This window comes from Athene noctua, chromosome 7 (assembly GCF_965140245.1).
Source record: "Athene noctua chromosome 7, bAthNoc1.hap1.1, whole genome shotgun sequence".
NCBI lineage: Eukaryota > Metazoa > Chordata > Aves > Strigiformes > Strigidae > Athene > Athene noctua.
Genome location: NC_134043.1, coordinates 7,783,492 through 7,797,610, shown reverse-complemented (window position 1 = coordinate 7,797,610; position 14,119 = coordinate 7,783,492). Strand labels below are relative to the sequence as shown.

Below are 14,119 nucleotides of genomic sequence, written 5' to 3'. Positions count from 1 at the left end.
CTGGGGAGGATCCCACAGCAGAGTGGGTTGGGGTGCCCTGAGGGAACCTGCAGCCCGTGGAGGGCAGGAGCAGGCTCCTGGCAGGAGCTCTGGCCCCGCAGAGGGAGGAGGCCACGCTGGAGCAGGTTTGCTGGCAGCACTTGTGACCCCATGGGGGACCCATGCTGGAGAAGGGGAAGAGGGTGAGGAGTCCTCCCCCTGCGGAGGAAGGAGCACCAGAGACCAAGTGATATTAACCAGTCATAGCCCCCATTCCCTGTCCCTGTGACACACAGGGGGAGAAGGTAGAAGAGTTAGGAGTGAAGTTGAGCCTGGGAAGAACCAGGGGGGTTGGGGAAGCTGATTTTAATTTTGTTTTCATTTTTCACTATCCTACTTGCTCACTGATCGGCAATAAATGAATCTTCCCCAAGTCAGGTCTGTGTAGCCTGTGATGGTAATGGGTGAGTGATCTCCCTGTCCTTTTCTTGACCCATGAGCTTTTCATCTTCTTCCCTCCCCCTGTGTTGCTAAGGATGGGGGAGTGATAGAGCAGCTTGGTGGGCACCTAGGAGCCAGCCAGGGCAAACCCACCAGAGTGTTACACAATAGCTGTTTTAGTATGTATTCAGAGTTTTTGTTTTGTTAATATTTTCAACATTAATTAGAAGTATCTTGTAATAATAGATACAGATTTATCTGAATTCTATAGCATGCTTCATAATTAAGACTATCGGAACTGTTATGTGTACTTTAGGTATACGATTCTAAAAAGGATTTGCACTTCAGGGAGGGTGTTTTGTTGTTATCCATGTTGCTTCTCATGTTATTTTAGAGTTTGCATACCTGTGGACTTCAGTTAGTGTAACTTACCTCCTTCGTAATGACATGAGAATGGTTAATTAACCAGTGTGAGCTTCCTATGTAAGATTAGCCTATGACTAAATAGCTGTTAGTAGCAGCTAGTTCAGGGGTCTCTGTGCTGTGACTCACAACCATACGGTTGTTAAAGCAGAGAATGAAACTCCGTCCACGTTTATAATAACTTCAAAGCATTTCATATTCAGGAAATGGGTTTAAATCCTAAGTGTGCTGGCAGTTTCAAAAATTTATTCCTGCTGATGGTAACTTAAGTAACCTAGTGAGAAGGATATGATGGTCTTGGTTCATAATCTAAATGCAACATGTGTAGTCAGTACCAGGAAAGTTTGCTTTACCCATTATTGGTAATACCATGTTTCAGTAGTTAATCGTGCTTGCACTGTACATAACACTGTAGGACAAACTGACCAGATCAGAATTTACTCATATTGGTGGTGTAACAGAAATAAATTGGCATTGCTTGGGTTTATCCTTTGGACATTTTTAGAGATAATATTAACTCATAATTAAATATCAGTATCTCTAAACTAGGTATTATGAAAAGCAGAATGTAAAATCCAACGGAGAAAAGCATTATAGTTGCATTAATATGCATCATTAAAGAATGAAATGCCCAAGCCAAAGTTAGATTGTTAATCTAATGGAAATATGGCTTTTTAGGCTGTAAAGATATTGTAAATAAAGTTTTTGGTGCAAAATCATTTTTCCAGTAGTAATTAAGAATATCTTTAGCCTCGGAAGGATAAAATTTCATCATAAAATGGAACACAGCTAATCAGTAAAAGACAGAGCTTGCACTTACTCTTTCTTGATTAACTGCTATCTTCTTCAGGATGATCTAAGAGAAGATCAAGTAGTCTTAAAATATTTCTAATGTTTCTCCATGTTTGGAGAGTCCACTTTTGATGAACCAAATCTTCCTGTTTAGCAGACAAATACAATACTAGTGATCACTTCTAATTTCCAGCATATTGATAATTTGATGCTGAATTGCTTGCAAAGAAAAGGAGCTTGGGGTTACAGTAATAGATGTTTCAAATTTCCCAGAGCTCCTGCAGTGCTCAGTGCAATCAGTATCATCATTCCAGATGTTAATAAAATACAGATAGTAAGTAACCACTTGAACACATTTCTTGCAGATGTTACTTGATTTCAGGCTAAAAAAATTAATCCTTGCATGTAGTATAATACCAAGTTAGTGTGCCTTGTTACTCAGGATTAGAGTCTCATTAACTTAAGCTCTTAAAACCAAAAGTTACTTTAGCAATACTAATGCCTTCTGCTATTTTAACTGGGGATAGATGTTTTCACTCAAGCTTTGGAGTCCAGACAGAAAATGTTAGTGACACAAATTCTGACTTTTTGACAGTTGAATTCTTACAATAAGTAGAGGCAGATGTAATCCAGAAATGGAATATTTGCAGTGAAATGAGTGAAGTCTCTGTATGTGGATGTTCTCCTGCTGTTAGCTGTGAAGATAATTTACTGCTGTGTTCCATCTTGGTCTTTCCTGTTGTTCTTTGGCTGATGTTGCTATTGCACAGTAATTTGAGACATGCATATCTGAAACTTAATGAGATAATTGGCTATTTTATTCTCTTTTTTTATGGATGTACATTTGTGAATGTAATTTTTCCATTTTTTGAACTATTGCAGCAAGACAACCTAGGATCACAATTTAGCCATATGAGTCTTGCCCGCCAGCCACCTGCTGATCCCGCTGAACCTCATACTGCGATGTTCCAGTCCACGGTAGTCCTCCAGCCCCCACAGCAATCTGGTTATATCATCGCAGCTGCCCCACCTCCACCACCCTCTGGGCAACCAGTTTCTGCTCCAGGCTACTCAACATCTAGCCACCCTGTCAACCAGCAAGTACTCCAGCAGCAGGGATATATGCAGCAACCTGTGCCACAGGTACAAGGGCTCCGTTTCCATCCTCCCACAATCTGTATTTAAAAAATAATTACACTCCCCCATTAACGAGCTTTTTATATGGTGTGAGGCTCCCTGTTAAACTGCAGCTGTGTGCGTTTATTCTAGGGTTGGGGGGGGGTTTCTGGTTTATGTGCTTTGAAGTGAATGACTTCAGTTTACTTGAGGAGCAGTAATCACCCAGGTTTTCCTGTTTAACTGGTGAAACTCATATTCTGCAGAGTTTACTAGTGTCTGGGATGTTTCTTTGTGGAAATTGGGAACTGTTACTTCTGCACTGAAAGTAGAAGAAATTGGCTGTTAAAGAGGGGATTTATGTAGTATTTTTAATTGCTATTTAGATTTAGTTGCACCTTTTAATAAGTTTTGCATCTTTCTTTTATCATGTAATTGTTTTTGTGTTTAGGTGTCTGCCTTCTATAAACTTGCAGGTAGTGAATCTTTTTAATTGTTTGTTTTCAGATGCCAGCTTGTTATTGTACCCCCAACCAGTATCCGCACTCCAGTCAACAATACCGACCTGTTTCTGTCCATTACAACACACAGCAAAACCAACCACTGGCACAGCCTGGGCAGCAGACAGGTTTGTGGAACTCTTTCAGCATTTCGTTACAACACCTCCTGTGCATTTCCTCCTGGTTTTGCTTTTGAAATGTATTTTGCTCTAAATTTTCAAATAAGGAAGTTCAAATATGGGATACAAAGTGTAACTAAGGTGGAAAATATGAGTCAGATCTTCATGAAACTGGAGATTTGAGCCGTTACTATGAGTGGTTCATGGTGTAACTGTAATTATTAGAGGATAATATTTTTTTAAGTTTAGCACTGAGAAGCTTGTAACTTTGTTACTAACTTGTTACTAACTTGCAAAATAAGATGAATTAGTACCTTTAAATGATGTAAGGTTGCAGAGAAGTACCTTAGCTGAAAGTTCTAAACAAAGGATACTAATTTTAGATGCTGTGGCCTCAAAGTAGTGCTGTGCAGAAGACCCTGGTGATACTGTTTTGTCTTTCTGTCCAATGGTTAAAGGTATCTGGGTATTGAACAGAATATGTAATGGGACTTAAGTGGTTCGTATTAGTTTTCTGCTCCTCCTATTTTTAGTAAAGACTTTTCAACTGTTTCTGAGTTACTTTTCTATGAATGGGATCAAGCTGTATTTGTTTCCTTTCCTATTTTCTTTTTTCCTTACAAATTGTAATTGTAGCTACCATTATTCTGATAATCTATACTTAGAAATATTGTTATGACTTCTTCAGTAAGATTTGGATTCCTGAAGCAGAGTTAATTCTGAGTAATATCCTGACCCAGAACTAGTGATGTTTAGTGGCAGAGATCCTTAAAAAATAAGGCTTTTATACCATGTCTTAGTTGAATACATTACACCTAGTGTCCTTTTGAGTTTCCTTCAGGAAGAAGGATTTTTTCATTTCTCACCTCACCCCTATATGTTGCTCTACAGAAATAGGATGAAAGATCAGTTTTTACAAATAATAACTGGATTTCTTTATAACTGTTCTATGAAGTAGCCTGGAAGAGGGCAAGCTCCCTCTTCCTTGTCTAGGAAGTGTTCCAACTGCAGCAACACTTGAAGTTGTTATTCGGGATTCAGTTCACAAATTTACATAGGATTATTTCATTGCAGAATCATCAAGATGTGATGCCTACTTATGGCAGGGTTGGCAGATCATTTTAAAATACTGTTACTACCTGTTTCCTGCAAAATAGATCACCACTTTTCACTCTTCTGAAGTGAAAGTATATTGACATTTTTCAAAGAAAAACTAATTACTTGGTTTTACAACTTGCTTTATCCGCTAGTGTTAAAGATGTGTTTATCCCACTGCATTACACAACCTGCTTTCCTTCCTCAGAATTTTTCATACCTAGGCTACTTAATAGCAAAAAGTGAGGCTCAGCTGGGGTAGCTGCCCATTTACAGGGACACCCTCTGTGAATAGCATACAAACTCTCTAAATCAGAGAGAACCCAGTGTACACATGTAAGGGAGGAAATGGTTGCTATTAGGTAAGTAAGTTTCTTTCTTGTATGTTTTTAGCTCTTTAAGGTTTAACTGAATTTTTCTGCCTGTAATGAGGACAGGGTGAAAAGCATCAGCACCTGAAATCACCCTCTGTGTCCTAGAAGAAATAAGAAAGCTGTGCAGAGAGCTACTTTACTGCTTTGATAATGTACCTGTAACCCTGACACCAAGGGATTGTATTTAAGTAGCAAAGGGGTGGTCCAGCCAATAATTCCATTCAGTCTTGTTTGATTCCCTGGTGTTTACTAGCACTGATGGTAGAGGAAGTATTTTACTAGCAACTGTATAATAGTGTTTAACTCAAAATCTCCAAATTGCTACCTAGCCTTTGCAGGGTCTCATTGACTGCTTTAGAGGCAAATTAGAATCAGCATTCTAGAGATGGAAGGTTCTGTGTCATGTTTTCTATTCTGTGAACCGCTCATGAGATGGTGTATTTTGAAATTATCTCTTGTAGATTTTTTTTTTTTTAAAGCAGAAATATTTGTATTAAGTTGACACAGTTACATCCGAAATGGTTGATGTGTATTAGTGACAGCTGTTTTTGAGACAAAAGGCACCATGTTACTTGGCTGACACAGCAATGTGTCTGGTCAAAAATGAGAATTTACAAATCTTATATTACATAAAAGCTATGGGATTTATTCATGTTATATAAAGTAGTTACTAACAATGAAATAACTTTGCAAACACAAATTTAGATAAAAGATGGCAGCTTCTGAGAGCGTGGCAACTGAAGCCACTTTTAGTTTAACATCATGCAGTGGCCTGACTTTATTTATGAGCTGTTGGATTCGGGGCCGTAACACTGTCTGAGAGGTTTACATTTCTCACAGTGAACCGGTCTCTTTTTCAGCTGCTTCCTGGCTTCCATTGTAAAGGAGTTTCAAGTGAAACATTTGGGGGATTCACTTTTATTAAAAATGCTTTGGTTGCCCAAAAGATGTTGGGAGAAGAAAACTCTCTACAAAAAAGGCATTTCTGATTGCCATGATAATGAGGGCTCAGTTACCATGGGACCTAACTACAGGCTGATTAAAAATCTTATCTGAACTACAATTACCGTAGGAACATCAGCTGAAGTTCAACTAGCTTCTGCTTCAGAATGGCCTGTGATAAAACTATTACAGTTGTAATAATAGCTGTAGCTGTAGTAGTTGTAATCAAGCTGTGCTCATAGCCTGGTAACCAAGCGATTGTACTTGCTTTTCTGTTCCTGAATAAAGGCTGTTTCTCACTCTTAATGTGTTATTCTGAAAATGTATTTCTGTATCCTGTAAGTTAACTTTTCTTCTATTAACAGTGACTTCTTTTTCAGTATAAATATTAAGAAGAATGCTTTTTTATCTGCTGTTTCAGAGTATTTCTGTGTAATGAGACAGTCTGCTATGGCACGTGTGGGTTTTGTGCTGAGTGCTGCATTTCTGCCAGACCACTCACTATGCAGAGGTGAAACTGTGAAGCTAAAAATAGAGCATTCTTCAACGCTGTGGGGAACCGTCTTGGCAGTCAATTTATATTGTTCCAGTTCTCTCTGCTTGCCAAAATGATCATGTCTGTCTCTGGAAGTGCCAGAAAAAGCTGAAAAATATTCACAGCTACGTTGCAATTTCTGGGAAATGAGGGGTTTAGGTTGCAGATGTATTGATTGGATCTGTCATATACCGCAACTTCATATTCTGCTGCTTTTTAGGTGCTGTAGATAATTTTGTAACAAAGTACCTTTAAGCATTTTGTTTATTACAGATTGATTTTTGTGCACCGTTCAAACTTAAGAGTTATTAAAATTTCTAATTACTAATCCTAATTCAAGCATGCATTGTTCTGAAGTTTTGTGTAATACTCTGAAAACATTTCTAGTGTTGTGTGTTTCTAATGAATAGCTCTCTTGGTTTTAACAAACCGAACCTTCTTCCCTTCCAATTTTCTGAAGCAATATGGGATTGTATTAAGTTTTTTAGTCTTCAATGTTTCAATTTCTTCAGAGACAGCCAGCTGAGACTGTTAATTCACAGTGTTCATTGTACCTTCTATGTATGTAATCAATGAACATTGGATTTTGTTTACAAAAAAAGTGGTTTGGGGTAACTGATTTCTTTTCAAAATAGACCATGCAATTTTTTAAACATAGTTTAAAAAAAAAAAAAATGCAGTGAGTGGTTGCAGCTATATTTGCTTTTATTATAGTCCCGTGCCCAGGTAGGGAGCATGGGCAATGTCAAGGTCAGTAGAATGTGGATGTGTCCAAGTTCAATACAGACTCTTCTTGCCATCAGTGCATCTTGACAAGCCCAGTTTTGTTATTCTGGAGCAGTAACTGGCTTTGTCTCAGAAACACTGATAGTTATGTTTTTTGCTGATGTGGTAAGTAGCACATACCTGTATAATAGAATACGACAAAAATAACTTTACTTGTGTTCTGCATGTGTTTTGATCATGGTAGCAGTTACCTACTATATGCTTTTAAAAAAATAGGGGGCGTTAAAGTTGGACCTAATAAATGCTCAGATTTCCTGTTTGGCACTCATGCTTGGTATCTTATGGTTTTTCAGGGGTTTTTCAGGCCATTTTTGAAAGATAGCAGAGGATACCAGTTTAATAATAAATTGTTGTAGAGGCACTATAGAGGTGTGAATATAAAAATCTTTCATTTTTTTTCCTTAAGATAGTTTTGAATATAAAATGTCTGCCACTGTATATGAACTGGCAACTTTTCCCAGTTGTTTTTAGCATTACAGATTTAAGTAGAAATTGTCCTTTTTCAGAAGATTTGCCCATGTGCCTTACACACATTTCCTTGAAATGGGATACATTCTTGAATCATAGCCAAGATGCTCTCATTCCTAGGGCACCAGCGGTACCAGCAGAATTTAGCATAAGTAGAATTTCAAAACCAGAGTACCTAGAATGGCCTTGTTCATAAGAAAAGACAATCAGTTGGCTTTGATATTATCTAGCATGCTTTGTTCAAATGCTTTCAGCTTTCACCTACCAATTCAAGGTGTTAATGCATGTAACTCACTTAAAGTGTAAATAAGTATTGCAAGCAGGGGAGCAGCACTGCAAATAGTATGTATAATATTTCATGCTGGATCCAAATGAATAAATCTGTTAATTGTAATGTTGGCTTCTTTTACTATGCATGATTAAGTTCAACTGCTATGAAGCTGTCAGATCTAAAAAGTCATTGGAAAATGCTATACATACGTTTTCACATGGGCAGTTGTGTGTAAACTGTGTTCATTATTTCAAAATAAGATTTAAATGTGTAATTTCAGGTTACCAGGTTTTGCCTAACCAGCAGCAAAACTACCAGGGTTTAGTTGGAGTTCATCAGTCTCAGAATCAAAATCTAGTCAGTGGCCAACACAACAACGTTGGGAATCAAATTCAAGGTGTGATTGTTCCATATCCGTCAGTGCCATCTTATCAGGTGGGTAATGTATTCAGAACTTTCTGATTGCTCTTCTCTGTGTTTGCCTTTTTTTTGCCTTTTTTTTTTTTTTTTTTTTTTTTTTAGTACATTGCTTTGTAAATGGTAGAAAGCTGCAAGCAGGTGTCAAGGGTGAGTCTGGGGACAGAAATTAAATAACAAACAAAAAATCCCACAGCTGAAGTGAAAAGAAAATCTGTCACAAGTGCACAAGTTGTAGTCATGATGAAAGCCAAGTGCTGTGTTAATTGCAACTCAAAGGATGAAGAAAAAGCTCATAAGATTTCCCTCCCCACCTCCCTGCTTTCTGTTGTAGAGAGAATCTCTTTTATTAATGGATGGAGTCCCTTGGACCCACCATCTCCATTGGGGGGGGGGGGATAAAAAGATTTTTTTAATACAGCACTATTACTTCAACTACTGTTATCACTAGTCTTCTGGATTTAGAGGACTCCAAATCTTTCCGTTTCTGTTTTTTTGATTTTTTTTTTTAATTCTTACACAAACTAGGTGACGGTAAAGAAACAGAAACCTTGTCTGCAGAAGAAAATCTTAATGTGTTCTCAATTTTAGGTTTCGGTGCCTCAAGGTTCCCAAGCAGTGCCCCAGCAGACATATCAACAGCCTGTTATAATTCCCGGCCAGTCAAATCAAGGGTTGCCCACAACAGGGATGCCAGTTTACTACAGTGTCATTCCATCAGGTCAACAGAATAACTTAAGGTGAGTTGAACTCAGTTATTTGATTTCTCAGCAACTAGGCTTAATTGGACTGTAATAACTGACAGGATCTGCTATAGTATTGCATATATTAAAATAGATTTTAAAGGCAGAGTTACAGACACTTTATTTTTGCTCTTATGCAGTGAACTGAAGCAACCAGTACTGCTTTAATGGAGACATACTTGTTAGACTGGATTCCATATCACTTTGAGCAATACTTTACCACAGTTTCACATCTTAAGCTTTCTGCGTTCCTTTTCTTGTACATGAAACACCAGTGTGTTCTGTAGCAGTGCCTTTTTGCTGCAGTGTTTAAGATGACCGTCCATATTCGCTGGTTTTGTCAAAGATACTACTTTAATAAGGTGTAGAGAAAAGAGAATTTGAATCTCAGACTTTGTTCCTTGGTTTTGGAGCTGTGTCTGGAAGGAGCTTGGTTTACTTTGTTGTTGCTAACGAGGCCTGCTGGCACAAAGCTGTCTATGAAACAAGTATAGGAATTTCTTCTATGCTCGGCTTTCAATAAATAACTTCTATTTTGCCTACCTTGATAACAGCAAATTGGTCTGCATGTACAGACCACCCTGTGTATACATATGTGTCCCCAACACAGTCTGAGTATTTTTGAGAGAAGGGATAGACAGATACCTAAAAGAATTTGTTAGGATTAATCCTTGATACAAATTTTTCTTTCTCTAGTTTTCTGAACTTACAAATGTGCATCATTTAAAAATACCTTGCTTGCAGCTTTTAAACAAGCAGCAACAGTATGAAGCTTGCTTCATCCTTTTGTAAGTGTGGAGACTTAAATAGTATTTGTGTCATCACTCCGTGGCTTCGTCTACTTAAATCTGAATTCTTGTTCTTTGTATCTGAAGGTTCTTTTTATCCCTCTGTAGTTATATTTGAGGTTCAATGAAGTCACAGGTAGACATAATCCCAGACTTTTTTTGAAGTAAGTTTTGTCACTTGATCTTTTGCATCATTTAGAATGTGTCTCTCTTTTGAACAGGGAAACATTTGTTAGGAATTCAGAGCAGGCTAGCAAGTAATGACAGCATCTTGCTTTAATCAAAATAGTTATGTTGCAGCACTTTGACAAGGAAAGCAGGATACTCTTCTGCAGGAACTGAATAGTGTCAAACCTACAGGTCACTATTGAAAACTGTAATCAGTAGAGAGTTGAGGAGCTGTGTGAGAGCACACATCCCATGCAGATAGAAAACCATCTGGTTTAGTTTTCACTGAGTTTTGTTGGCTTTAATGGAAGGAAATCTTTAAATTAGAGCTATATAACTGAACTGTGGGACAAAGGATGGAACAAACTTCTTGTGATGAAATTGCAAGTTCAGCAGGTTTACACCTACTTTTTTTCCACAGTTTGAAGTAATAATTTTTTTTTCTCATTCCCTCAGAATATTTGCTTTATCAGATAGTACAGAAATGAAGTACAGGATTTTATAAGCACCATTCTGATTGTGGTCAACCAGCCTGATGTCCTGGCTCTGGCTGTATGGTCAGTTAGTGGTATGATAGAATTCACCGGTGTCTGTTACTTACCTGTTTTTTCCCTGAATGCCCTGAGAAATACCTGGAATAAATAAACTTTTAAAGTTCCTACATATTGCAAACAAATGAAAGGTCACTTATCTCCTTGAGTCATCTTTCTTCTCCCACACCTGCTTTGGAAAAGCCATGGGAAGGCAATTGTCTCTTTAAGCTGGGTTACTTCACCCTGAAGCAGAGGTGTGCTCCCCTGGTGTGCTTACTAAGCTGGCTCGGCTGCACAGGGCCAGCTTCCACCTGAGGGACTGCACCTGAAATCCTCATGGCCGGTTCTGTGGGGATCATTTAACTGAGAGTTAATTCTGGTTAATTGGGCAAGACAACAAATTATCTTTTTATTATTATTCTACATGTCTTTATACTGATACAGCACTATCGACACAAAAACAGCATATCAAGAGGTGAACTAATATAGCTTCTTAATGTATGCAGGGTAGGTTCTTGCCAAGGAAAAGGTGAAACTTCAGTCTTCTAAAGAATGAGTAGATTCAGGTGTAGTGGGAATATTACCGATTTTAAAATTAATAAAATCTCAGTCATTTGCACTACATGTAGACAGCAAACGCAGCAGTCATGATTAAATGTGTAGCATAAATGCCTGTTAGTGATGTTCTTTTTATTATTATTATTGCAGTTCATCAGTAGGATATTTGCAGCCTCCTGGATCAGAGCAAATACAGTTTCCTAGAACATCATCACCATGCAACTCTCAGCAGCTTCAAGGACAGCAGTGTGCAGGTTGGGGGAATACAGTTTTTACTGAAAGACTTCAAAAATGTCTCGCTATTATTATGCTGGGTGATTGGATATTTGCTATTAAGGGTTTGATTTAGAGTTAACTACTGTATTATATTTCCTTCTGTGTTCCATTTTTTGAAGTTATGTTGGAGGGAGATTACCTTGACATCTCAAGTTGTTTATCATTGAAAGCTCTCACATTACTTCCTTAGAATTCAATAATGAACATCATAATGCTTTACACATCTGCTGGTGAGTAGAGACAGACAGAGGAACTATATGTTGTCAGCAGAATGACTTCCAGCTTTTCCTGAACAGCCGCATGGGTGTGAAAATTGTGAGATTTGGGTTTACATTTGATAGGATGAGCAAGGTACATTTTGGAAGCAGTATACTTGGCTCTTCTACTCAAGAAGCACTGTAGATTTCACTTAATGGAGTAGGAGGACCAATTTTCTTAAGAGTTCCTGAGGGTGAAAACTAAACATTCTGGGTTTGAACAGAGAGGAGAGGTAGCTCTTTGACCTGCTGAAAAGCTAAATGAAATACTCCAAAGCTGTATGGGGTGTTTTGGTTTTGTTTTTATGGTAGCCTTATTTACTGCTTTTACTTCCATAGTTTATAGCAACCATTCGAGTCAGAAGCCATCACCTCCTACATTATTGCCACCTTCATCAAAGTCAAAGCCGCAACAGGCTGCTTCCATTGTGCACTACAGCATAGTGTCTCCACCCTCATCATGTAAAAGTTCGCCCACTGGTCTTTCCATCATGCAGCCAATAAAAGGTATATTTTATTGGGATTTTCATCTAAGCCATTCTGTCTGGAAATCTGTTGTAAATTATCAGATTGATTTCATGGCTAACTGCCAGAACAACTGCAACCTGAGTGCCTTCTCTGTAAATACTTTTTTTTGGTATTTCTTCATCTGAATTGCTATTATTCTAACTTTTTTCATGACAACTCTGAACTTAAGTGAAAAATAGCCAGCTTCATGGGGGCAGCCTGGTGGCAGCCTTCAGCAGATAACTGTTACTTAGCAGAAGCACTTAAATAAGGTCTGGAATGTTTTGATCTACAAAGTATTTGGGTAATTTTCAGGAGGTGTATAAATGGCAGTGTTGATGGCATGTGAAAACAGTAGTGACATAGAGCTTGTCATGTTCATGGAATGTTTATAAATGTTAAGAACCAAACACTTAAAACCTCTGAATTTCCAACCATAAAACTGATGGACTGATGGGGAAATTAAGAGCACTAGGGTTAGCCTCCAGACAAGAGAGAACGATCCTGTGAGCGCAGCAGTACTGTCTTTATTTCCCCTAATAGGGAACTGGGTAGATGAGAGGTTTGGCTGGCCAAAAAGGGGCCATCTCAGATTCTGCTGTCTCAGTATTTCACAAGCAACAGATTAAACAACCCAAGGTCAATGACCTAGATTCCACTAGAGATGTGGTGTTTCTTATAAACATTTATCTTCTAATATATTTTTAGAGCCTGTTTATTATTAAATAGATAACATGCAGTAAAGTGGCAAGATAGCCAGGTTAGCCGTGTATTACAGTTCATGGGCAGGTTTGGTTTTGGTTCCATTTTGATTCAAGTTTGTCTGGCTTTAATTCTGGAAGACTGTTGTTTCAGGATGTCTGAAATCACTCTCACACTAGTTTGTTCTACCTTCCTAATCTATCCTGGAAGTACTGGTTTCATACAGTTTTGAATGCCTGGTTCAAACCTGTTAAACTGCGACTTAAGTTTGGGCAAGGGGGAACCCCTTTATGACATAGGGAGAACAAATCTTGAGAGAATAAAGAAAAGCATGCTTTTCAGTAAGTGATGAGAGGATGAATCAGGGCCACTGAGGTAAGGACAATGAGGACGCACACAGCCAAGCAGCAGAGTTGTGTTTCTTTTCATTTGAAAAAGTTACAGAGGATCACACTGCAAATCTGGGAAGCCTTTCAAAGATTTCTTCTGGGCTTCCCTTCTCATGGGTTTTGACAGGTGATAAAGTGTCTGCAAACTGACTCACGCGTTCTATGACACTTCATTTTGCAGGATGCTTGTTTAGGAAAATAATTCCATTTATTTTCATTTCCCGAAATGCTATGGAACTAGAAGTAGTGCAAAGAACAAATGTTTCCGGATGTACAGAGTTTTCTTTTGCAGTTTAAACAGCATTTTCAGATTGCGATACTTTTAGAAATGGTGCTGTAGATCGTTTCAAAAGACAAGCATGGTTTTGTTGGGTGTTCTGTTTTCACAGAACAGAGATAATTCAAAAGAGTATGCTAGAGTGCTGCAGAATGAAATACTAATATAAAACAGTAATATATAAGTGCATTTATAGTATCTATAAAGATATGCATAAAATATTAAACTGAAATCAGTTTTCTTGTGTAAAATGTGGTGTGTGTATGTAGACGTTTGTTATATCTCAGGTTTACATTTAGGGTTTACAACTTTACACTTGGAAACTGTTATGTTATTCTGACTATATAGTAGATTTGTGGTAGTTTTATATTTTATTTTGCTGTGCAACAAAGTAGAAATATTCACAATGTGGCTTTTATAGGGACAGAGCAGGGACTCTTGAATTTATATCCTCTGCTAAAGTTAGCCAGATATCTGATGCTTCCATTCAAATCTAACACATGGGTAAAACTTTTTGCCATTAAACAGAAAGTATAGATGTGAAAACTTTGTTAATATTACTTCATTTATTTCTATAAATATCAATATAGTAAATATTTCAGCATGCAATTTAAAAAAGCTAACACCATTTTAATATAAGGAGGTCATTATATTCTACATTGT

At 37.8% G+C, this 14,119-nt stretch overlaps 1 protein-coding gene across 3 annotated transcripts in view; it reads left to right on the top strand.

The window, feature by feature from the left end:
- Window positions 1–14,119, top strand: part of R3HDM1 (R3H domain containing 1) — a 58,529-nt gene that overhangs the window by 34,008 nt on the left and 10,402 nt on the right. For all 3 annotated transcript variants that reach the window (XM_074911447.1, XM_074911446.1, XM_074911445.1), the window contains 6 exons: window positions 2,518–2,778; window positions 3,259–3,379; window positions 8,122–8,276; window positions 8,850–8,998; window positions 11,199–11,302; window positions 11,921–12,088. In XM_074911447.1, the coding sequence (XP_074767548.1) occupies window positions 2,518–2,778; window positions 3,259–3,379; window positions 8,122–8,276; window positions 8,850–8,998; window positions 11,199–11,302; window positions 11,921–12,088 (958 nt within the window). The remainder of the gene's footprint in view (window positions 1–2,517; window positions 2,779–3,258; window positions 3,380–8,121; window positions 8,277–8,849; window positions 8,999–11,198; window positions 11,303–11,920; window positions 12,089–14,119) is intronic.